Source organism: Electrophorus electricus, chromosome 25 (genome assembly GCF_013358815.1).
Source record: "Electrophorus electricus isolate fEleEle1 chromosome 25, fEleEle1.pri, whole genome shotgun sequence".
Taxonomy (NCBI): domain Eukaryota; kingdom Metazoa; phylum Chordata; class Actinopteri; order Gymnotiformes; family Gymnotidae; genus Electrophorus; species Electrophorus electricus.
The window spans coordinates 4339906-4364730 of NC_049559.1; the positions used below are offsets into that span (position 1 = coordinate 4339906).

Sequence of the window (24825 nt, forward strand, 5' to 3'; positions counted from 1 at the left end):
GGGGAATAGGAATATTGTGGATAAAAAAAATAAAAATAAAATTATATATATATATATATATACATACATATATACACACACACACACACACACAGGGCTTAAATATAATTTCCACCTGAACTTTAGTGGAACTGTTTAGAAATTCACTGGAACTGAATTATGTTTAAAGTTTGATTTTCAGGAAACTACTTTTAATTCAAATATCAATTTCCAGGATCAGTCTGCAATTTAACATTGCTCTACTACTGCAAAAATATTACCAAGACTCTAATTTCAAAGCATCCATCTCAGTGTACTCATAACAGAATGGAAAGGTTTATTGGTGCATAGTACTATCATATTTGTCAACATTTATGAAAAATAATTTAAATTGCTATTAAAGAATTTTTTTTGTTGTTTAAAGTACTTATAAAGGAAGAAAGAACTGGAATTAAGGCAAGACAGCCAAAGCACTCTGAAAAGGATTTAAAATCATGTTTATTTGAAAACCAGTGAAGTAGTGAATCAGAATTTGGCACATACTGTTGATCCCCTACATTGTGTTTAGGAACATCTGAAACCCGTATGTTGATTTTATCAGTCTTTTCTCTAGGGTGCAATATAATGCTTCTTTGCAACTACAGTGAAACACATTTCAAATAACTTAAATCCTGACATAGAAATGAATTTTTACATCAACTAATGTTAATTTCAAACATAGAAAAGTATATGTATGTACAAAAGTATATGCATATACATGACTCAAGTATATGTCCTTTTAAACATGACACACGAGCATGTTTACCAAGAATTCCAGTTTTGCCTGCCTAATGCCCCTAAACAATGCAGAAGTACTTCTCCTGTTTGTCCTTTAAGATGACAGCACACAGTGAACATAGACCTGTCACAGGTTGACGCCCATCTTGGGGACAATGGCCCTTTTTACACTGCAAGCTGGTGACATCTCTAGAAAGCCACATGAGCCCACAGCAAACAAACACACACACATTCCTCAAACCTCCTCAGACCAACAGAGCATTATACCCCAAGGACTCACACTGGGCCTTAAACCCACTTCCAGTTCCAACACTCCCAACTCCCATGTTTACAAACATGAGATACCAAATCTCTGTGGTTCCTTTGGGTCTGAACTGTCGGACACAAAGCGTCACATCATGTCATTCTTTTTTGGGAACTCATTGCACATACCTTAACTCTTTACTTCATTTCACCTTCTTATACATCAGCACATCATCTCAAAGCAATAACAGCAGCCCGCATGAATCAGATATCAGTCAGTTCCCCACTTATCCCAGACCAATACAATTAATTACATAAACACTCTTTTCAGTTTTTTTTTTTTTAAATAATGGAACCATAAATGCTGCAACCTGCCATATCCCACCTGACTTTTAAAAATATAGGTCAAAATTCATCAACTGGACAAACTTGTGCTTGCTGATGTTTTGAGATTAAAATCACTGCACATCGATCAATAAGGAGGCAGCAGAGGCTGATGCATATACATGCCTCCATGACATACACTAGATTAGTACACAAGTATGTGAATCCATCAGATGTGGGAGACCTGTGCAGTGAGGTGTGCGGTGGACCCTGAGAGAAGGCGGCTCAGAATGGAGAAGGACAGACAAACACGATTGCATTTTAGGAGCCAAGACCAGACACTCTGATCTATTACGTTTATATTAAAAAAACAACATGACTATACCCTGACTGAGTGCATAGATTACATGAGACGGAAATTCGACTCCAAGTCTCCTGATCTGTCTAATCAAATCAGAATGTACATCCTCGCAGGTAAAGACGTAACACAACGGCCACACGTATTAAATGCAGAGACCATTACTTGTTGGCAGTAAAAAGAACCAGCAAAATGAAAATAGCTTGTGGTAAGAGCTACAAAAAAAATATCTCCCTTAAAATGAAAACAGATTAAAAAATGTACAATTTATTTGACTTTTACTTCCCTTAACATATGCGTTATGGCATACTGCCAGTGACTAAGAGGATGTGTTCCTTGCTAAAGAACATCCGAGCAATTTAGGGAGTGACAGGTCACTTTGGCTGAGTCACTGGCCTATAAAGCCCTCTGATGTTTCATTACCAAAAGCAGAAGCGTGCATACACACACTTCGAAATGACTTACATTTCAAGCAACCCAATGCATCTCCCTGGTCATATTACACACCCTCTTGGTTAACAAAAATAAAAAGGTTGAGAAAATTAAGCTTCTCTGGTCCATTTCATTATCTGTGGTCTAGAGGGACCCTTGGCCTTGTTTCCAGTGCTGGCCTTATAGCTTTACTTTAAATTATACTATGGACACCTTACTGGAATTCATCCTCAAATAAATATTTGCCAATGATGTTCACAGAAAATGTAGACACTGGACCACATTAAAATACATATATAAAACCACATACAATAGAATACCTGCTGAAATATGGAGAAGAAAGACACTGATTTAGAGAGCCCTGCTTACATGTAGTATTGCAGAAGTATGACTTCATGCTATGAACATTGGATCATCTTTGGTGTGACCAGAAGATTTCGGAGAGTAACATGATGTTATTTGTGCCGGTCCTGCTGTGGTTAATACATGGGCCGATCAAAAAAAAATGACCAGAAACCAATGAAGGAATGTGTGTATTTTCCACATCACCCAATCAGAGGCTGCCCTCCCTCCCTGCCACCAAGTCCTCCTCAAAGCGAAACCTCTTGGCGTGAGGAGATTCCAGAATGTTCTCTTTGTCTTCGAGGTCCTCAGGTGGGGCGGAGCACTTACTACCCCCACTCCGGGGTGTGCGCGGGACAGCAGGACTGGGCTCTGAGCCCTGCTGCCACAGCCAAGGATGACTTAGGCAGTCTGCAGCACTGGGTCGGTCTCTGAAAAGAGGCATGGAAAAACTGAGAAACCCAGCTGTGAAACCTAAATACAAGTGCAAAAGCTAACACTTTGGTGAGAATAAACAACACAGCCAATGCTGTTTAGACCTAGCTAGCTGCTAGAAAAGCTTGTTCCGTTTTCTGTAGTGCAGTACTCTCATGTGTGAAGATAACACACATTATCTTTTGGCAACAATTCCTTGAATTTATTTACTTTTGTAATACTTCAGGTTTACTTCGCTCACTTGCTACCCCAAGAAGTTATCAGACTGTTCCATTCACAGCTCCTAGCAATATTTCACAGACTACATGAATCTCAGCATTCATGCAGAAAAAAACTGGGTTCATCTGGATTCATACAACCTCTATTACTGGTCCCAGCACACACAATGTTTAGAGGTAGAAAAATCCAATACACAGAACATTAGACAATGCTCTACAAGACAGCTTTTGAATGACTGCATATAGGCTGCATGGCCTTGAACTATGGGGACAAAGGGAAGTTCACTTTACTATAATAAGGAAATAACTGATAAGTCCTATACTTGTAATATACTTCTGTAAAACTCTTCTTGCAAAGTTTGTTCTGTCCTCACTAATAAAAAAATTAACTGCTTTATATACAAAATCCTAAGTCATCTAATATCATGTCCTATGTTCTAAAATTAAGGATTTTTTTGAAGGAGGGACTCACTCTGGAGCTTTGACAAGTAGTTTTTGGATGAAATGGACAGCGAGCTCAGACACCCTTGAGAAGGCCTCTCTGCTATAGTCCACATTCACCTGGGAGACATTCAGAAAGGTCTGCTGCTTATCCTCGTCAGCGAAGGGAGATTCTCCTGTTACCAGCATGTAGGTGATTACTCCCACGCTCCTAAGGTACACACACACACACACACACACACACACACACACACACACACACACACACACAAAGAAGGAACGTGAAACTATGTGAAGGTAAGAATACACAAGGCAACACTGTCTGTTGGGTCCAAGACAGTAGTGTAAATCATATTTTAATCAATACTGCAATATTTTCCTGTATAGGATGACATTCCAAAACACCACAGTACACACACAAATGAAAACTGATAAAACCTATACATCTCATCAGTCTCAAATGATGATGATTCATTTCTGATTATTATTCTGTCACACTAAACCCAAGACGCATCTAATTTTAACCTGCCGAACCTGTTTAACAAAAAGCTTACAAACCTAAACCTACCAGAGATCTGTAGCTGTGGTGATCGGTTCATAATTCAGGATTTCTGGAGCTGGATTTAAAACAATTAATAAATTAGATCAGAGTTTATATATAAAAATAAAAAAATAATAAAATATTCACTCAGGTACAACCCACCTACATACTCAGGCGTGCCCAAGATTTCTCGTAGCTCTCCAGCAGAGCCCAGCCGGCGTGCCAGACCAAAGTCCACAATTTTAATATCTCCCAAAGGGTTTAAACTTGTCAGCAGGATGTTCTGAGGCTGCAAGGAAGAAGTAGTCATGTTCAATCCTGAGTTCCTAACTTCACTTGTTGTGTCGCTGGGCTTTGTGGAATAAACAAGCTGCCTGACAATGCACAAGTTCTGAAATGGTGCGCCCAGCAGTAGTTTCCTTTAGGCTGGAAGTAAAGACATTTAAGATTTGCTCAGGTCACAAGAGCAGATCAGCAGGAGCCAGTGCAGCTTGAGCTGACCTTCAGGTCAAGGTGCACCACATTGCTCTGGTGCAGCAGGTGGATGCCCTCTAGAGTCTGGCGGATCAGGCGGATGATCTGGCCCTCGGACATCAGCTCGTCAGACACACAGTGGTCAAATATTTCCCCGCCTGCTGCACTGGGAGGAGAAACCCCATGCAGGCACGCACGCACGCACACACACAGGCAGGCACACACGCAGGGAGACATGCAAGTTTAAATATGTGCACTCCTCAATAAAAACAATGGACAAATCTTGAGGAATGCTACAAATCCACTACACTAACAATGGCGCTTGCTTTGACATTACTCTGAAGTCAACATCCTCCACACGGTAAAAGCAACGGCCTTGGCTACCACCACTCTGGTCTCAGAACCAGAACTGCACCACACACTTACTACTCCAACAGGAGCACAACGTCGTGCTCGGTCTCATAGGCCATGTGCAGGTTGATCACACGTGGATTGTTCCTGGCCACCTCCAGCACTGCCATCTCATGGATGACCTCTGCCCTGCAGTCACGACCCCTCCGCCGCTTCCGCATGAACTTTGCTGCAAACACCTTCCCTGTCGCCTTCTCCACACACTTCTTCACCACTGCAAATTTCCCCCTGAGAACGACAGAGAAGAAAATTGGGTCACAGACTGTAGCTGGGATTTTCACACCTCAGCAACTCAGATCATCCCACGAGAATTCTGTGGGAGCTTTGGCGATTCAGAGTTTTATTTTGGTTATAAATATGTGGGTCAGTATTTAATGTTTATCTATCTGTTTTTAAATGTGAGGTGCATCACATATGGGACAATAAAATCCTTATATGAGATATTCATCAAATCATCCATTACTGAGAGGAATGAAGTTCACATATTACATATTAAAGCAACCTTGAGTCTGTGAAAGGCACTATATACATTAAATGTATTAATAATAATAATAATAATAATATTATTATTATTATTATTATTATTATTATTATTATTATTAACAGTTGTAACATCTCCCTTTCACTATTAAATAAGCCCAAACTCTTGAAGAATTAAAAAGGGCTCAATTCCTAAACCCAACTTTTATTACAGTTATAGTTTTATTTCGTTTGCATTTCTAAATAATTCTTTTTTTTATTGAAGTAAGTAAATACAGATTATGACACAATGGTAGCACTTCCGGTCTCTTTGCTACATTCAGCTCAGATAAAAGTGATTATGACACAATGGTAGTGCTTCCTGTTTCGTTGGTACATTCCACTCAACTGAGAGCCTCCAGGCCTTTCAGCTTTTCCTGGTAGGATCAAGAACAGTTCAACACCATTAACATTTATGTACCACACATGCATTACAGGCTAATAAATTATTGTGCTGCCCAACCACTTTTTATCAGGTACTCAGTATAAAGGCAAACATTCACACCCCAAACACAAATTTAGTTAGATTTTATTTTACATTATTCTAAAGCCTAATTCGTTACAAGAGAGCTTGGAGCTCAAATATCCTCGGCACTGTGTCAAGAGGGTTAAAATACACAGCCTAAAGAAGTGAATCTACTAGTTACACAATTTACTAGTATGACAGCTGAGTTAAGCAAGCGAAGGACCAAACCTCCAAGCCCAGTCTTGTGCTTTAGGTTTCTTGTCTCTTAGATACTGGCTACCACCACATTTGCAAAAATGCAAACATTTTCATTTATGCTAATCTCATGGATGAAGACAAGCTTGTGCATACAAAGACCTTTAGACAGCATGCTCACAATAAAAAGTACGCGCGCGCCCACACACACACAAAACAAACTCTATAACAATTTTCACTGAAAATGAACTGTAAAAATAACTTCCAGTTTAAGGAAAGCATGTAAAAAAGCACTGTAACATATGTATGTATCCTATAGTCCACATATGGTTTAAGGCTGGGGGAAAAGGGGTTCCCACTGTCATTTCTCCTTGTTCAGTATTCTCACACTTCTGTAGTCTACTTCCTATTTTAATTTCCTTCCTTCATACAGTGCACACACACACACACACACACACAAACACAAATAACACAATTAAATAACAGAATAGTTAAGGAGAACAGAAAGGGACAGACCAAGAAGCATTTTGTTTTTCAAGGGATGTAGCAAACTCAGTATTCCTCAGTACCTGACTGAGGACATGGAGGCCCACACCTCGTTTGTAGCTACATAGTTCCCCGTCCACTGTAAAACGTTTAGACATCCTTCCCAACTGTCTATGTCAGTAGTCTAGTAACCGGACTACATGTTCCTCGCCAAAGCCTGTAATTCTAGGTTTTCCAGCCCATTATATTAAGCTCTGAGTGTGTCCTATTCAGTCCCTGTCCTGGACAGACATCCAACATGACGCACCTGCCGAGCTCGCCGGTGATTTCAAACAGAGTGTCCAGAGGTTCCGTGAGGACTGGTGTCTGAGCGTCGGCGAGCAGTCCCGCGGGGCCGCTACGACTGTCCAGTCGTCTCCTCGCCATCGGCCCGCGATGTAGGAGTCCCGACCAACTTTCCAACAACGCCGGGGAATTTTAAAGCGCAGTCTGTCTCACTTGCTTATCCCTCGGTTCAAACTTACTGGGGCTTAAAGTTTGGTTAACTACAAATATTAGCTGAAGGATAGTTTTAAGACGTGATCCTGGAGAAATAACAGCCAGCAACCACTTCAGAAGGGGGCGAGTCGTCGACGTTACCGGACTAACCTAGTTCAGAAACCGGTTGTTGATAGGGGAAGTTACCGAGTCCAGCAAACTTCTTCGAATTTCGACAAAATAATAATCCGTGTCAATACCCACATGGCGTTAACTTGGCTCTAACTAGCAAGCTGACCCTATTTCTCTTTATTTTACACGCCACATGAATCAGTTTACGATTATAAAATAGCTAGGCAGCAGGCTGTCTCTTCGCTAATGCTAGCTATCTTAGCTGGCTAAGAAGTGCAAGAAAGTACCACACTCCTCATTCAATCGCAACGATATATCACTGTACATCATCTCCTTAGTCAAGCGGAAAATAGGCTGCCGTTATTTCCACGATAGACTAAACATATTTCTGGACACGAATACTTGAAAAAGTGTCTAAATTTGCCTAGCTAACTATCTCTAGATAGACAGCTAAGCTATCTTAGTTTACTTCCCCTCATCGCGAAGTTAAAAACACATTCGCTTTGGCTTGACTGGTATAACAGTCCTACCGTTGAGATGATAACAGCCTGTATGGTAAACACAGTTTAATCATTTAATTTATATCAGTGTGATCCGCTGAAGTCCGGCCGACTGTTCCCAGACAACGCTGAGACCTCCCTCTTCATGGTTTTCAAAAGTACAGAGTTGGTTTGGAGATGACATACGTCATTGTCTCTAGCGCGATCAGCCTTGGGTAAAAATGATACAGTCGGATAAAATTACATTTTAAAATGACGTTTAATTTTATTAAGATAAAAAAAAAGTTAATTGCATTTTGATCAGAAGTGATTGGTAACGTTCTACTTATATAGGCCAAAATATTATTCCATTTTGGCCTTTACACATATTCTGATCCATGGACTCAATCCTACATCATTTCAGCAAAGTTGACTGTATATTCGGTTCCCACAAATAGGCCTTTCAAAGCCCCTGGAATGTAGCTGGTTTGTAAATTAAGATCCTGGCAACCCCAGTAATCTGAGAAGAGATAAAACGATTTTGTTGTTGTTGATGAGGATAATTGATTATGGGAACATGGACACATGGAACAGTGAAAAAGTTCCTCCAATCTCCATTAGTTGTGTTATGAAGATCTGTCCTGCAGTGGAGTAGGTTTAATTACAACTTTGTGGGAGACACTTCTCACACCACCCAACCTAACACATCATATGAGTAGTGTGAGCAGGACATGTCATCCCCCCACCCCACACCGCTCAGAACTATGGTGTTGTGGTATGCAAACTGAGATGAATTGAACTAGTATGAACTTATTTATATATTAACATTTCTGTCATATTTAAATCTCATGTTTGTTACACCCACCACAGAGAAACTTGCTACTGGGAAAAGCCCTTACTGCCAGTATGTAGCAGTAATAAGTGAAACTCCAGGTTTTTTTCTACTGAAAAGTCCCTTATGTATGACTGTTTGGAGGATAATATAAATATCAGGTTGTGACATTTGAAAGGAACCTTTCTATGTATTTTTAAAGTATTTGTTTAAAGGGATTTTTGCTGATTTATTAAACTGCAGTCATAAAAATGTCATTTTTCTAATTCCTAATAAGGGCTAGAGGAATGAGAAGACTTTTATCTTAGTAGATGAGAGACCAAAGTCCACTTTTGGGCCACATGGAGTAGTGAAACACTGTCGAATGTTACAAACAGAGATGACATCAATCGACTAGATGTGGTACTGTTTAAACCTTTGTCATGGTGTAAGTCTTTGTGGTTGCTGCGTTCAGCCTTCATCACAAATGGTCACAAAAGGTCACAAAAGGAGAGGGACACAAGGAAAGTGTGATGTGCATGGTATGTTACCCATGGGTTCAGCCAGTGTGATGGAGACTGTCATTCCCTGAAGGGAGACCGTGGTGTGACAGAGACTGTCACTAAGAAAAGTGAAATGGGTTGTCTGGCTGCTATGCCAAAGAGCTGGCTCTTTTGTCTGGTGGTTGGGGCATGTGAATACCACCTGTAGGATCTGAGTTTGAGACCTGGCCTGCCCTTTAGCCTTTGTCATATTATTATTTAAAATGTAGGTATAGCTGGCAATTTTGACATATAAAGTCATGAATGTGCCCAAAAGGCAAAGGCTCAAAAGAGATATTATTGGAAATAATAATAATAAACCTTCATTATTGCTTAGGGTCTTCCTTAGCTCCTCTAACCAATGAATCCAAAAAAGAAAAAAAGATTTTAGAGTTTGCACATAAAAGACAAAAAATATGAAAATAGACACACAAAAAAGAGACTACTCTAGCACCCAAACTTGTGGTACATTCAGTGCAAAATATAATTTAAACATGAAACAAGACAAGCAACCATATAGTACAACTATATACAAAAATGTACGTGACTGTGAACCACATGCACACTCTTGGTTATCCAAGCTGTTAGTGAGTGCAGCTCTATCAGATGCTTACATGGAATTTCACTATAATTTCAGGACAGATGAAACAGGTGAAAGTGCCTTTTTTTTCTTTAATCCCCAAGTCCATCCCATCCGTTGTTAACAGCAACTCCTCATGCAAATAAAGCTAATCTGCACTGGTGTTGTTTCACTAATTCCAGCATGCAATATCAAGCTATGACACCACGCCACCTAAGGGTCAAACTTAGGTACTGCATTTAAGACCCTGCATGCATTAGTTTAGCCATAGATCAGTTTATACAGAGAAAATGAGCATTGGGTTTTGGAACAAATTAAAACTTATATTTTATACTATAACCAAATAACCATTTGATGTTATGTGTGTGTGTGTGTGTGTGTGTGTGTGTGTGTGTGTGTGTGTATATATATATATATATATATATATATATATATATATATATATATATATATATATATATATATATATATATATATAAAAAATGTGTGTGTGTATGTGTGTGTGTGTGTGTGTGTAGGATTGTTTATGAATATGAATGAGTTATGCGGTTTTCACAAATGATAAACTGTAGTATTTCTGCAATCCAGTAGCTCGGGAAAATCAAGAAGCAAGAAAAAATTCTGCCATTCAAAATAATACAAATAACCATGTGGTCCCAGAAAGAAATTATTTTGGAGGATTTCTGGATCGTTCCACCTGATGTCCTTTTTAAAACTTTATACATATTTTTGTCCAGAGGAAAGAAGATCCAGTAGCTTCTTAAAATGACTGAATCAGTCCTGAAGAGGTCCAGAATGGTACATGACAGAATGTGAATCCTTATAATCAACAGTAATATTTGCTCCCCTTTGTATCTCCTTCTAGTTATGTCAATATTTATTATCCAAATGCATTTGTTTTTATGGTATCCTTTCAGATACTAGTAGTGATGAACAATGAATCCCGGACAACCTGGAGAAAAACTGAGGTAGTGTTATTTAACCCAACTATTCCCACCCCTTTCTAGTCACCTCACTTCAAAGCTAACAGGTTCCTAAATACCTTCCATAATACATTTTATTAGATAAATATCCAAATTAAAGTGCATAATAACATTGCACAGGGTTCTCCATGTACTAAACCCCTCCGACTCCATGTACTAACCCCCCCCCATTATGTATAGCAAACCATAACTAATAGTTATCAAACCCCTCTTATTACACACACCATCTCTGTGTTATAACGGTGATCAGAGTGATTTAGTGAATGGCCAGAGGGTTCCAAACATCTCCTCATGTTTACTTTCAGAATTTTCAGTTTTATTTATTTATTTTTTTTTTTTTTTCTGTTTTCTTTTTTTTTTAAGAGGAATGTAGTTTCTATACTTGCTCCAAAACCTAACTGCTTTGGACAGACTCTGTTTACGGGAGGTCAGAGCTATTGGCTCGTAGGTCTTCCAGCTTGGGGCAGGGTGGTGGACCCAGAATGTCTTGGAAAATTATTTTCAATGCCATCTCCACAAGGCTCTTCACAAAGAGCCCTTTTCATTATGAACCAGGGATTTACAAATTACAGTATTCTTAGTATGTTAACGCTGGTGGACATAAAATACCTGATGTTAAAAAAATGGAAATAAGTTATCTTTATAACATTAAAAAAGTTTTTTTTTTCATTTCTGCATCTACCATAACATTCATAGTCAGTATTAGTATATATCCTGTAATGGCTCCTAGACCTGATAGTTTCCATCAATGCACCCACTAGTCCTCAGGGAAAATAAGGACAGGTTGTGTTTTGAAGGACAACTCAACACTGACACCACTGCTTTGAGAACATGCCTATATCAACTACAGTGGACTAGATGGCTCCTCATTTATAACACTAAATAAGTTGTAAATGAAGTCTCCTGTAAGATGCGTTTTGTAAATGACATGTTAAAAGGCTGCAGTGTGAGGTTCTCTCTCCATATATGAGGGACAAGCAGCAGGACAGGTTGCTGTGACAACCGTTCTGAATGACTTCGTGAATGACTCATCCATACCACATGTGTTGAGTGTACATAGAGTCATCGCTTTATTCTGGACCTGCATGGACTTGTGCTCCTTCAGCAGAGAAACAGATGAAGGGGGTGAAGAGGGTGTGTGTGAATATAGAATGTATTAGGGTAACGGTTACTGTTTTGCTAATGTTTTGGGTGATTTATTTGTTTCTGCATGTTGTGTGTGTGTGTGTGTGTGTGTGTGTGTGTGTGTGTGTGTGTATGTGTGCGTGCGCACGTTCGTGTGTGTGTGTGCGTGCATGTATGTGTGTATGTGTCTGTGGGAGTGTGGGTTGGTGGTTGGGGGTTCTGCAGACCAAACAACAGGTCTCAGTATTGAGTCCATTAGCAGTCACCATGAATAGTTTAATTCAGTCACACAGGCTGAGCATTATGGGAGAGGAGGAGACTCCAGTAACCCAGCCCATGTGCAGATGAGGGCTGAGGATACAGAAGAAGTTTAGCATCTACATGGAGTTCCAGACTTAAAAACCCACCAATTCTTTGTTCTATGCATCTTATTCTGCTGCTGTGTGGTGCATACTAATTATATTATTGTCTTACGTATTCCTAATCTGTAGTTTTGTCATTTCTTGTGTAATGCTGCTTTGTAGTTCTGTTTTGTAGTTATGTAGTCCTGTAGGTGACTGCTGCTTCACGATGACTTTTCCTATCGTTGTTCTAGCATCCATACATGTTCCTTGATCTGATCTGTAAAGTGTCCTTGAGCTTGGAACAGGAGCTATATAAATAAAACATGTAGTTGTTGTTATAGTCTACATGGAGGTCCAAGCTGTGACATAGTGAAGGAAGATAAGTGGAGAGCAGATTCTGAGAAGCAGGTTCATTCCAGGCCAAAGGTACTGGTCTCCTCCACAGCAGTAAGCATCTTTTCATATAGCATGGAAAAGGAGTGGTACGGAGGGAGATCCAAACGATTAAAACAGGTGTGAGCCCTGTGGAAACACACACACACACACACACACACATTTTTTATTTGTTTATTAGATCCTGATTTCAAATAAACAGATTTCACTGGTAAATGATAAGAAGTACCAATATTTAATATGACCAAATTCATCCTTCACATAAAACACAAATGTCCATAATGGATCAATTAAAATGTTAATGTGAAAAACTGATAACTGAGACCAAAATACATTTAATAACAAAAACAAAACACTGTAACAATGTACAAACTGACTAAGAAAATACACAGGTTTATGGGATCAATATTAAGAATTAATTGTGCCAAACACAATAAATCTGCCAATGAATATTTTTGGCCAGCCCTATCATCAGCTTTAACTTCCTGTTTTTTTCAGGACTTCTGTCATTCAAGGCTGTTAGTCAGTGTAAATACACAATGAAACCCTAACAGGAACTGACTCATTAAGTAATGATGGATTACTTAATGGACCAAGAGCCTACAGTGGGAGGCAAACCTTGGAAGGGAAGTGGCTTTTCCCCATTTCTCAACACAGAACCGCCGTGGGCCGTTGCTGCCCCGCAAAGATGCAAAGCCTTCGTATGGAATGCTTGAGGTACCCGTAACAAACTGCAGAGGAAATGCAGATGAATCAGTGCTTGATTCATCCAGTTTGGATTAGTAAGTATCAGAGCCAAACAGCAATACATGAAAAACTGAACAATCTTGGTGTTATTAACCACGTGAGGCAAGACCTTCAGGTGAGAATCTGCTGATGATGTGTTTGTATGTGCATGAAGGTATGTGAACATGTGTGTGTGTGTGTGTGTGGTGTGGTGTGGTGGGTGGGTGTTTGTGTGTGTTCTGTGTGTTTGTGTGTGTATCTGAAGGTGTTTGTGTGTACCTGAAGGAGTGGAACTGAAGGACTGCTTGTAACTGTGTGTGTGTGTATGTGTGTGGGTGTGTCCATGAAGATCTGTGTCTACCTGATTGCCTCTCTGCACATGAAGAAATGTATCTATCTGAAGGTATGTTTGCCTGAAGGTGTGTGTGTGTGCGCCTGAAGGTGTAAATGTTAACCTGAAGATATGTGTGTAAGTGTGTGTGAGTGTGTGTGTGTGTGTGTGTGTGTGTGTTTGTGTGTGTCTGTGTGTGTGTATGTGTGTGTGTGTGTGTGTGTACCTGAAGGAGCCTTAATCGCTGTTCATTGTTGAAGCGCTCCACAGCTGCCCAAAACCATCGGATAACAATATGATTGTCGTGGTAACCTTCAGAGAAAGTCATGTCAATTTTAATGATTCATTTATTAAAAATACAAGCACATTAGCCAAATGGAACAGATAATATGCATAATATCATATTTCTTTATGGATTTATGCATGAACATACAATGCTCTTAAAAATGTACTTAAAAATGTATAAAACTTAATTAAAACAAATATGTGATAAAAAATACTAGCCAGGTTGTCCATAATCTACCAAGCTAGTGTCATAAAGAGGCAAAAAGTGCACTTTTCTATTAATATTCTTGCATTAGAAGATTGACTACCTCCTCGATACTCAGTGTTGTTTCTCCAGTCTGCAAGGTCGATTTCTGCAGTTCCAGCAATGACAAGCTCCAATTCTCGAGCATCAAACACAGAGACCAGACGAACATCTACAACCTGAAGAAAAAACAAGTGAGTCAGAGGAGAATGCACTGCAATAGAATCATCTTACCAAGTAAGAAATCTCTAAAGGAGGAATCTGAATACAATGTTTCACTTTATGAGAAAAAAACACTCTGCACATAACTTCTAACTTTGCAAATTATTATTCACTACTTTCTTATGCCTGTCTCAAATAAATCATCCATTATACATTCTACAAATCAAATGCTTAAAGGGAAAAATGATCTGCCAGTATAGTAATATAATACCACATGATAAAGCTGTTTAAACATTATAAACAATATCTCAGATATATTAATCAGAAACATCATAAACACGAGAAACTTTATATTGTCAGCATTCAAGATGTGTTCTCTTGCTGTGGTTTCTTGTACTGTTTACACAGAGGTGTGTAGTCCGCTGTACCTCGTAGAATCCTCGGACCAGACTCTCGGTCTGCTGTGCCACCCCTCTCTCAATCCGCCACTTCACCATACGCTCTATGTACTCCTTCTTGTTTTTCTCAGACACAGGGACACTGGCTCCACCAGGCTTCAATTCCCGCTCTGTAATCTAGAGTGGCAAAAAGAAGCGCACCTCCCACTTACATGTCATATCCAGCTGCGATGCAGAAACTCTGAACAATCTAGGTTCATAAGACAATATTTTTGCATTTCAAGTTACTGTGTTAAACTGTGAAAGACTTGGTTTAGGCCAGCTAAGGTCATTATTAGCTAATGCAATTAAATGAATATGTAACACCTGTGAGCAATTTTCTGACCTGACCAAACACCTCCTCGTTGACAGTAAAGGTGAGATCCAGCATGTCCTCAATGTCATGGTCCTTCATCCACTGAAGACTCTGGTGAAACTCTTCATCCAAGAACTCCAAGTCACTCAGATCACACGGGCTGCAGAAAGGTCAAGTACACTCCCCAAACACTGTGGTTTTCTCTGCGTTTCACTGGCCATGTTAAATATTCTCGTTCAAGGTGCTATATGAAGTTATGTTGTATTATATGTTTGTATAAATAATAAAACATATAAGAAATAAAACAGAACATATACAGGGCCTCTCGTATTGGGCTATCCCAGATCTCATTTAGTAGTACCTCTGAGTCTACAAACCAGCAAATGATGACTATACATCTAGTTAAATCTATGTTTACATGTCATATGAGTAATATGTCCAGGGCAAATACACTGAAATGCTTGAGGTAAGACTCAGGTAATTGTCATTTCCCTATAGGCCTAGAACACAATGTATTCAAAGGAAAGAAGGATGCCGTACATTATACAGAACACAAAAGACATACCGCTAAATAAGAAGAGAAGAAATAGAAATATGCAGAACAGGGGATAGCGTTACTACGGCAGTGCAAGCGAGAAGACAACAACCCAGACACAGTAGTGCATTTTCAATAATACAATATGAATAATTCATACATGTGAAATTTGTAATGTAATTGTATCTATAGCAATATTTTTAAAAAATCCACAAAGGTGACATTGCAGTTTGAACGTAAGGCAACAAGAAAAGAGAATCATTGACAGTAATGTACAATACATACGGTGTACATACTGTGTGAGGTGCAAATGGCGTAGTGACAGTGGAGATTGGGGAACCACCTACAGCTGGTTCAGTAGTGTTGGCCTGTTCTGCTTTTGTACAGACTGTGTGCTGAGTGTCTGCGGCCTAATCTCATTCTGTGGTTCTTTATCAAACATGGTTACTGGTAGATGTGTTGTAAGGCTGCCAGTTTGTTGGCTATTATGAGCCTAGCTGCTGCCACTAGTCTCTGTAGCACCTTACGGTCACAGGTCACAGCCAGTCAGGATACTCTCTAGGGTACCATAGTTATGTAGCCAATCATGATGCCCTCTATGGTAGCATGCACTTATACAGCCTGTCAGGATGAAAAGAGAGTACTCTGGTACTATACAGTTATGTAGCCAATCAGATGCTCTCTATGGTAGCACAGACTTATACAGCCTGTCGGAATTGAAAGAGAGTACTCTGGTACTATATACTTTTACAGCCTCTCAGGATGAAAAGAGAATACTCTGTTACTATAGAGATATGCAGCCTGTTAGGATGTTCTCTATGGTACCATAGAGTTATGCAGCCTATCAGGATGCTCCCTCTCATACCATACAGTTATGCGGCCCACGAGGACGGTCTCTATAGGACGATACAATTATTTAGCCAGTCAGGATGCTCTCTATGGTACCATACAGGAGTAAAGCCAGTCAAGATGCTCTTTATAATACCATACATTTACAGCCTGACTTTTGAAGTGCAACAGAGTGGTAGTCATTCAGGCACATGATAGCAGATTTCTTGGGGACTGAAACAATGGTGGTTCTCTTAAAGCATGGTGGAATCACAGTCATAGGGAGAGATTAAAGATGTCACAGAAACCACTAATAACTGGTTGCCAAATACTCTAAGGACATGACCAGAGAGTCCACCAGCTCTGGGAACCTTGCATGGGTTGAACATTTTGAAGGAACTGATCAAATCAGGCACAGAAATGGTTAGTGTACAGTTGTCTTAGTCCCCCAGAAACTTCATTATGCTCTTCATGTAATGTGCTGGGAAAATGTGAGCAAAACGTTTTTTTATATTCACCTTATTAAAGTCTCCAGTCACAATAGAAGCAGCCCCAGTGTGGTAGCTTTCTAGTCCACTGATTTTGTATAAAATAGGATCACAGCATTTAAAGATCACTGTGGGAAAGCTCCTTCCTGAGCAGGAGTTCTGGTTCATTGGATTTGGCTAGGGAGCAAGATCAGTACCTTGGAAAGTTCCTCTCCTCAGAAAGTCTATGTGGCTATAAGTGGGGGTGTGAACAGACCCAGCAGAGCTGTTTCTGATAATCTACCCCACTCTGGGATTGAGATCACTCCCCCACAGAAGTGAGTAGCTGGCAGTAGTGAGTAGCCTCGCTTATGATGAAGTGCAAGACCAAGAGGATCCTACGATAAAGGCAATGAGGATATTAAGGCAGTGAAGTAAAGAGGAGCTTGAGGAACAAGGTAGACTGAAAGACTCGATAAAAGCAGATATTGACAGCTTCACAGCACATTACAAATACCGCAGCCCCCTGACATAGTGCAGCAACAGATCAATACATGCAGTGCTACACTGGAAAGGGGGACACTCCCATTTTGGCATGAACTACTGTCACTTCAGTGTAGTCACTAAGACAGTTTCTCCTGCCTCGGATCAATGACATCACCAGTTCCAAGATGATTCAGCTACCTTAACTGGTGCAACAGCAACTGGCAGATGATACCTGTGTAGTGAAGATTCCTCTGATTAAACTTTTATCTGTTCAGAGTGGGCTTTCTCTAAACCCCCGGCCCATGGACAGGAACCAGGACCCCTCTGGAGCCACAATTCCTAGCACCGCCATAAAATGGCCCGGCTGTTGGCTTATCACGCTGGCTGACCTGCTGATCTTCAACCCCCTGCTTCCAAATCTTTGTAGGTGTCATAATCCTGTAACAGTCAGTTAACACCTGAGGAACCATGACCCTACATTTCATGACTTAAAACTTACCACCACAACCAATCTTTCTCATCCCACAAAGGAAGAAGCCACCACCCACCCCCCCCTTAAGAAATTAAGACTTGAATTTTTCTTTAGAAACTAAGCCAATAGCATCTCACGAAGCATTTAAAACAGACTCAAGTTTCATGTTACTTGATTTGCCATCCAGCAACACTACAGAAAACATACCATCTCAGAGCCATCCTGAAAAAATACAGAAAACAGATCATGTCAGTGCCATCCAGAAAAAATACAGAAAACAGATCATCTCAATGCCATCCAGCAACGCTACAGAAAACACACCATCTCAGTACCATCCAGCAACGCTACAGAAAACAGACCATCTCAGAGCCATCCAGAAAAAGTACAAAAAACAGACCACGTCAGTGCCATCCAGAAAAAATACAGAAAAAAGATCATCTCAGTGCCATCCAGCAACACTGCAGAAAACAGACCATCTCAGAGCCATCCAGAAAAAATACAGAAAAGAGATTATGTCAGTGCCATCCAGAAAAAATACAGAAAACAGATAATCTCAGTGCCATCCAGCAATGCTACAGAAAACACACCATCTCAGAGCCATCCAGAAAAAATACAGAAAACAGATCATGTCAGTGCCATCCAGAAAAAATACAGAAAACAGATCATCTCAGTGCCATCCAGCAACGCTACAGAAAACACACCATCTCAGTACCATCCAGCAACGCTACAGAAAACAGACCATCTCAGAGCCATCCAGAAAAAGTACAAAAAACAGACCACATCAGTGCCATCCAGAAAAAATACAGAAAACAGATCATCTCAGTGCCATCCAGCAACACTGCAGAAAACAGACCATCTCAGAGCCATCCAGAAAAAATACAGAAAAGAGATTATGTCAGTGCCATCCAGAAAAAATACAGAAAACAGATAATCTCAGTGCCATCCAGCAATGCTACAGAAAACACACCATCTCAGAGCCATCCAGAAAAAATACAGAAAACAGATCATGTCAGTGCCATCCAGAAAAAATACAGAAAACAGATAATCTCAGTGCCATCCAGCAACGCTACAGAAAACACACCATCTCAGTACCATCCAGCAACGCTACAGAAAACAGACCATCTCAGAGCCATCCAGAAAAAGTACAAAAAACAGACCACGTCAGTGCCATCCAGAAAAAATACAGAAAACAGATCATCTCAGTGCCATCCAGCAACACTGCAGAAAACAGACCATCTCAGAGCCATCCAGAAAAAATACAGAAAAGAGATTGTCAGTGCCATCCAGAAAAAATACAGAAAACAGATAATCTCAGTGCCATCCAGCAATGCTACAGAAAACACACCATCTCAGTACCATCCAGCAACGCTACAGAAAACAGACCATCTCAGAGCCATCCAGAAAAAATACAGAAAACAGATCATGTCAGTGCCATCCAGAAAAAATACAGAAAACAGACCATGTCAGTGCCATCCAGCAACGCTACAGAAAACACACCATCTCAGAGCCATCCAGAAAAAATACAGAAAACAGACCATGTCAGTGCCATCCAGAAAAAATACAGAAAACAGACCATGTCAGTGCCATCCAGCAATGCTACAGAAAACACACCATGTCAGTGCCATCCAGAAGAAATACAGAAAACAGACCATGTCAGTGCCATCCAGACAGCTTGACATGGTTGAACCCAACAATTCTTAAGAACAGGCATTACCTTTTAGTGTTAATGTGGGTATCAACACAGCAATTCTTTATCAGCCGTACTTTTCTCTTGCATCTTCTTTTCATTCTTTTCCCTTTCCTTTTTCTTTGTGTTTAGTTAGCAATGTTCTACCACAAAGCTCATTTGTGTTCATTTTGGTTTGGTTACATTGTCTATGACATTTTCTAATTTTTCGTAGACAAAATCACATTGTTGAACTCATTACTTGAGACTGGATTACTAAGCATAAAAAAAATTATTAAAATTAATTCATTTTCCATGTTAATCAGGGTGGTGCCCCAATTAATCTTATCAGTTATGACTGACAATGAATTATGAAGTGTTAATATCGCTAATCCTGACTGATGAGAAGATAGCACTGTGGTAAGGGCAGTGGCAGTTCAAGGTTTGGCATGGCTCCTCCTCTCTGAAGTGGATGATTGTGTAGGTGTCAACTGATTTGGCACATGTTTACTACATAACATACCTGGATGACCTGCTGGTGCATATAAACAACTTCAGCAGAGGCTTGTTTGTACAAATTGTTCACTGTACTTGCTGGCAGCAGAATCTGATGAAACCAGCATTCTTACAGTGACTGGTCTTGTTCCTGGGGAATGTAGTTAATTATAGCAATACAGTGAAGGCCGAGACCAGGATCAGTGTGGTGCACTATTGTCCCACTCCTCAGACCACATGTGAGATGCAGGGTTTCCTGGAAATGGCTTCATGTTACTGCCATTTTGTGGAATGTTTCAGCAACATTGCCGCTCTTGTTCAAAAACTGTCTACTAAGGGGCCAATTTCCAGTGGCACCCAGAGTTTGAAAGGTCTTCAAACAACAAAAATTGCTGGGTAGGATGTCTACATGCTGGAGATGAAGCCCTGTCAGAGCAGCCCTGTGCTAAAGAGAACTGTACAATAGGATGTGAAGAAATCAGCCCCCCAGTGTGATGGGGCTGGTCCCAACAGGGGCAGCAGCTAGATGTTGTGTCCTGTGTGCTGAGCTTAAGGTCCACTGCTCCCAGTGGGGCAGACTGGTGGTGTGTGAATAAATCTTTTATCAGTGCAGGAATGGAAATTAGCCAAAGTGATGTAAAAGACAAAATGCTGCTTGGTATTTGTGGGCCTGGGTACACATTAGCCTAGCCATTGTGCCAGGTGACGTCAGTGTACAATGTTCATTGCTGTGGTGTCTGAAGACTGCTTCTACCATAAAAAGACCTAACACCGTTCTACCTGCAAAGTGACAGCAGTGAATGCTTTAACCACACATTGACCCAGAACCAAAGAGACTGGGATCACCATTTGTTCACAGTGTCACAGTCTTTAGCTCCATGGTTCAGGAGACCATGAGGTTCACCCCTGCCATGCTACATTTGGGTAGAGGGTTTAGGCTCTAGACCTTGCAAAGCTCAGCAGTACTTGACATTAGGATAACAACATGGACCACATACCAATGAGAGCTGGGCCATCTCCCTGGGATGGCACATAGTCTTGCCTGCCAGGATCAGACTGGAGTACAAGATTGGCACTTTCCTCTAAGATTGATGGTATTTGGATGTTGCAGTCTAGGTCTGGAACAGGCTGAACTGAACCAGGATTGGTATCTGGTTTGTAGTGGTTTCTGGCTTGCAACTCAATGACTGTTTGTCTTGAGAAGGAGAAAATTACTCTATAAATGTTATTCTTGGAATGAGGTAATGCTATAACTATTTAAGTAAAAGACACTGCTGGATTATTCTGAGAGTACGTCAGGGGTTATGTTTAGGAAAGATACTGAAACATCTGGATAAAGTTCCAATAGCAGTGATCAGATAAGGAAGACTGGGGAGGCTCATGATTCCATTTCCTGACTTTTATTAACAAATACATACATAGCCGGTGTTGCAACATTCTGCTGCAAAACAAATCTGGAATCAGATTCTCACACTAATCCAGACACCCAAACAAGGTGCTGGTGCCAAACCCCCAAGATGGCGCTCTCCTTTCCTTTATCCTGCCCCCCAGAAACTGAACCCCATGGTTGCAGAGCTTGTACACATGGTACACATGGCATGCAGATGCCACCACATTTCCCATACAAAATCAAGGGTGAAAAAGTATGTGTGAAAATCATGCAAGCCAATGCAATAGTTTTGTCTCAATTTCTCCAGAATTTTTTCATTTCTGCTAATGTTAGATGTGAGGGAGAACAGTTGTATCACAGAGCAAAGACTCACATGCGTAGCAGGCCTTTGTAGAATGGCCGAGTGAAAAAGGCATCCAGAAGGTACTGGTGAATCAGAGCAAGGCCCAGGATCCGTCCACTGAACCGGAACCTAAGAAGAATAGCAAATAGTATATCTTGGACAAACCTGTTGACACACCAGTAACCATCCATTGATAATTATCATGTGGAATTTTCTTTAATGTAGTTTTAATCTTAAGTACCCCATGCTGTTTTTTACAGTAAAACTGTCTTTGATTAATCACTGTCATGTTTTTTTGCTGACTCACCATTCATGGTGGTTGTCGACAAACGCTGACATTGGGCTGATCTGCACAGTGTAAGTATCATTGGCTGAGTATTCAAAGAGTCCATAATATGGGTTAAATAGCTCCTGGGACACCAGAAAGAAGAACTCCCTTGATGGGCCACTGTAGTCCAACCTAAGTGGCAAGCAAAGACCAAATAAACTAGGAAAACTGGAGATCTAGTCTCAAGAGTGGTAGATCATGAGACCTGGAGATAGACACCCATAATGTACAAGAACATGAGACATACAGAGCTTCTTAATCTGTCTACAGTCAAGAGGTGCTAATCTGATTTATTAGTTAGTTATTAAAAAGAGTGTTTACAGGAAAAGGAGGTTTAAACAATTTTTTTTTAAAAAGAGAAGTATTCTCTTGAAATGTAATGGTGCCAAGCTCTAACTGGTATAGGTATTGAATATAAATTTGCATATATTGAATAATGTATGGTTTGGATATAATGGTGGAGATTTCAAAGGCTCGTATGTAAACAAAGGTTGGGCAATTACATAATCCTGAAAAGTGTATAAAAAACTGGGTTCTTTGTGATTGTGAGACATTCTCTAGAGGATGCCTCAATACTACTTATTGCCATTGACCTGCAATAAAGAATGGAATCAGCTATTCTCTTCAAATAATTCTCAAGTCTGCATTTTTATTCTTGAAATACATTTTTATACCAGAATAGAGAAATTTATTAAGAAAATTAGTCAGTGAAATTAGAAGACATATGACACAATAGGCTTCCAAATAAGTGTAGAGCAGGAGAGGAACATATCCCTGTTAGATGAATCCATCCCTATTAGAAAACCTACCACCCCAACTTCTATGAAATCTGTTAAAAAACTACAAATCAGAAATGAAATGTGTGCCAATAAACAGGGAAACACCTGAACCTAAAATATAAGCCTCAGAAATGGAAAGGTGTGATTGACCCACCCCTCTTCTCCCACAAAGCTGACATAGAGTTTGCTCCTCTGCAGGTCCTTTCGGGAGTAGCACATGATCTGGTTGAAGGCATCCTCTAGCAGGTGATCTCTGCGAATGATCAATCTGGAACCAGAACATCAGTGACAACAATCACTGATAATTATGGATTATTTCAAGTATTACTGGTTAGAAAGCATTAAGGCATTGATTAGTTATTAAGTCATTAGTAATGTAATATAATATACAATATAATTAAATGCTTGAGCATTTTATGACTAAAGCTTTTTCAATCTATGACATCACTTAGCAAATTAAGTTAGGGTGAAAAATGAATACAGCTCAAATTACATCACTAACAACTGAATCAAATCAAAAGGAGTTGTGAAGAAATTTTTGTGAGAATTCAATCATCTTAAATAGTATTTGTGAAGTCATACTTGGTTAACTCATACCTTATGTTAAGAGTAAAAATCAAAACCAAGATATTTCTCCAAAGCCCCAGAAGAAGGTTAGATAAAGGTGAACTTACTTCACTTTTCCTGGACCCTGTCCATAACCCTTCGTCTCCAACTTCCGGTAGAAGTTTCTTAGTTTGGCCTCAAAGTCACGTTTATATGGGGCCGGAGCACGAGCATTTGCTCTAGGAGTACCTGTGTGTGTGTGTGTGTGTGTGTGTGTGTGTGTGTGTGTGTGTGTTTAATAAGAGCATTAAATAAGTCATCTTTATCAAAATAAAACCCCACATATTCCTTTTGACATTTAAATGCATAAAACATGACTTTAATAGCAGTCTTTAGTTATTATTAAGTGACATGTGAGACTCACTTTTGTGGTGCTATAGCAAGCTTAAATGATAAACAGTGATATTAGAGGGAAACATGAAGTTAAGGCCCATGAAAGGAGACATATGCCTGCTCACCAGGGGAGCTCTGCGGGGAGGCATGAGAGTACCCCGAGTGCGATAAGGCATGGGGAGGCACATATGACATCACTTCCTCTTCAAACAGACTGCAAGACATGAGGGGGAAATGTAACCAGTGCTTAGAGTCAGACAAACCTTGCATTCCCAATGTGGCATAAAGCTCTCCCTTCAGCTGAGATGATCCAACTCAATTCAGAAATCTATACAGATAGCCCAGTTCTGGCCCACCCTTACTACTTTCTTCTGGCCCACATACTGCCAAGGAATGACAGCAATGCCGTTGTCCGAATCCTGGTGCTGTGAATGTGGCTGTCTACTCCTGGGCCAGTTTTGGACCCAAATAGAAATGGCATACAAACATTTGGCATGATAGGTAGCATATGGGCCAAAAGCCATGACAAATCATAAATTGGACTGTTACAGTCGGGCCAGTTTTGGCCCACAATACACTAGCCATTGCCATAACTGACCCCTAAGTTCCATAATACTCTAAATCCTTCATAATATATATACACAGACTATTCAGTGCATTGTGCTTCAGTCCTACATTGGTGATCACACACACACACACACACACACGCACACACACACACACACACACACAAAGTGTACATTGGCCTGAACACATGCAAAGGCTGCACCCATGCAAATACACACACACACACACACACACACACACACACACACACACACACACACACACACACACACACACACACACACACACACACACACACACACACACACACATACATACATGCAAACACACACACACAAACAACTGACCTGAGCAGCATGACCAGGTCTGCATCACTAGAGAGCCGAGCTAATCCGGACGCCCCTTCATTGCGAATAAATTGTACTTTCTCCCTAGAAATTCAAGTAACATTAACCTTATGGGTCAAATTGTTGAATCTCCTTTGCAAAGTATAGTAAAGAAATAACAACAAATTCAAAACAA

General features: G+C 40.2%; 2 protein-coding genes across 3 annotated transcripts in view; both read right to left on the bottom strand.

Moving 5' to 3' along the window:
• Positions 1–459: 459 nt before the first annotated feature.
• stk17b (serine/threonine kinase 17b (apoptosis-inducing)) lies at positions 460–7899 on the bottom strand. 2 transcript variants are annotated; one of them, XM_027006851.2, is made up of 7 exons: positions 7781–7899; positions 4991–5203; positions 4592–4730; positions 4253–4379; positions 4118–4166; positions 3581–3760; positions 460–2886 (listed from the first exon to the last, which is right to left on the bottom strand). In XM_027006851.2, exons 1-7 carry the CDS (start codon positions 7822–7824, stop codon positions 2667–2669), a joined length of 972 nt encoding a protein of 323 aa, XP_026862652.1. In that variant the 5' UTR covers positions 7825–7899; the 3' UTR covers positions 460–2666. The 2 variants fall into 2 exon arrangements, with proteins under 2 accessions (XP_026862652.1, XP_026862651.1); XM_027006850.2 differs by having other exon boundaries at positions 6949–7871.
• A 3792-nt stretch (positions 7900–11691) lies between these two features.
• hecw2a (HECT, C2 and WW domain containing E3 ubiquitin protein ligase 2a) overlaps positions 11692–24825 on the bottom strand; it is a gene marked incomplete at its 5' end in the record, with an annotated part of 28967 nt that continues 15833 nt past the window's right edge. Inside the window, 12 exons of the mRNA XM_027006844.2 lie at positions 11692–12636; positions 13126–13238; positions 13791–13876; positions 14158–14272; positions 14684–14830; positions 15039–15168; positions 21721–21819; positions 21998–22150; positions 22952–23065; positions 23472–23592; positions 23862–23950; positions 24651–24734. Of these exons, the coding sequence (XP_026862645.2) occupies positions 12525–12636; positions 13126–13238; positions 13791–13876; positions 14158–14272; positions 14684–14830; positions 15039–15168; positions 21721–21819; positions 21998–22150; positions 22952–23065; positions 23472–23592; positions 23862–23950; positions 24651–24734 (1363 nt within the window). The remainder of the gene's footprint in view (positions 12637–13125; positions 13239–13790; positions 13877–14157; positions 14273–14683; positions 14831–15038; positions 15169–21720; positions 21820–21997; positions 22151–22951; positions 23066–23471; positions 23593–23861; positions 23951–24650; positions 24735–24825) is intronic.

Excerpts from the sequence above, each read along its gene's own strand:
- stk17b (XM_027006850.2), bottom strand. The coding sequence starts at position 7,067 with ATGGCGAGGAGACGACTGGACAGTCGTAGCGGCCCCGCGGGACTGCTC. Across the intron at positions 4,731-4,990 it reads GTTGTGCTCCTGTTGGAGTA|TGCAGCAGGCGGGGAAATAT; the intron begins GTAAGTGTGTGG and ends TTCTCCTCCCAG. Across the intron at positions 4,167-4,252 it reads GGGCACGCCTGAGTATGTAG|CTCCAGAAATCCTGAATTAT; the intron begins GTGGGTTGTACC and ends TTTTAAATCCAG.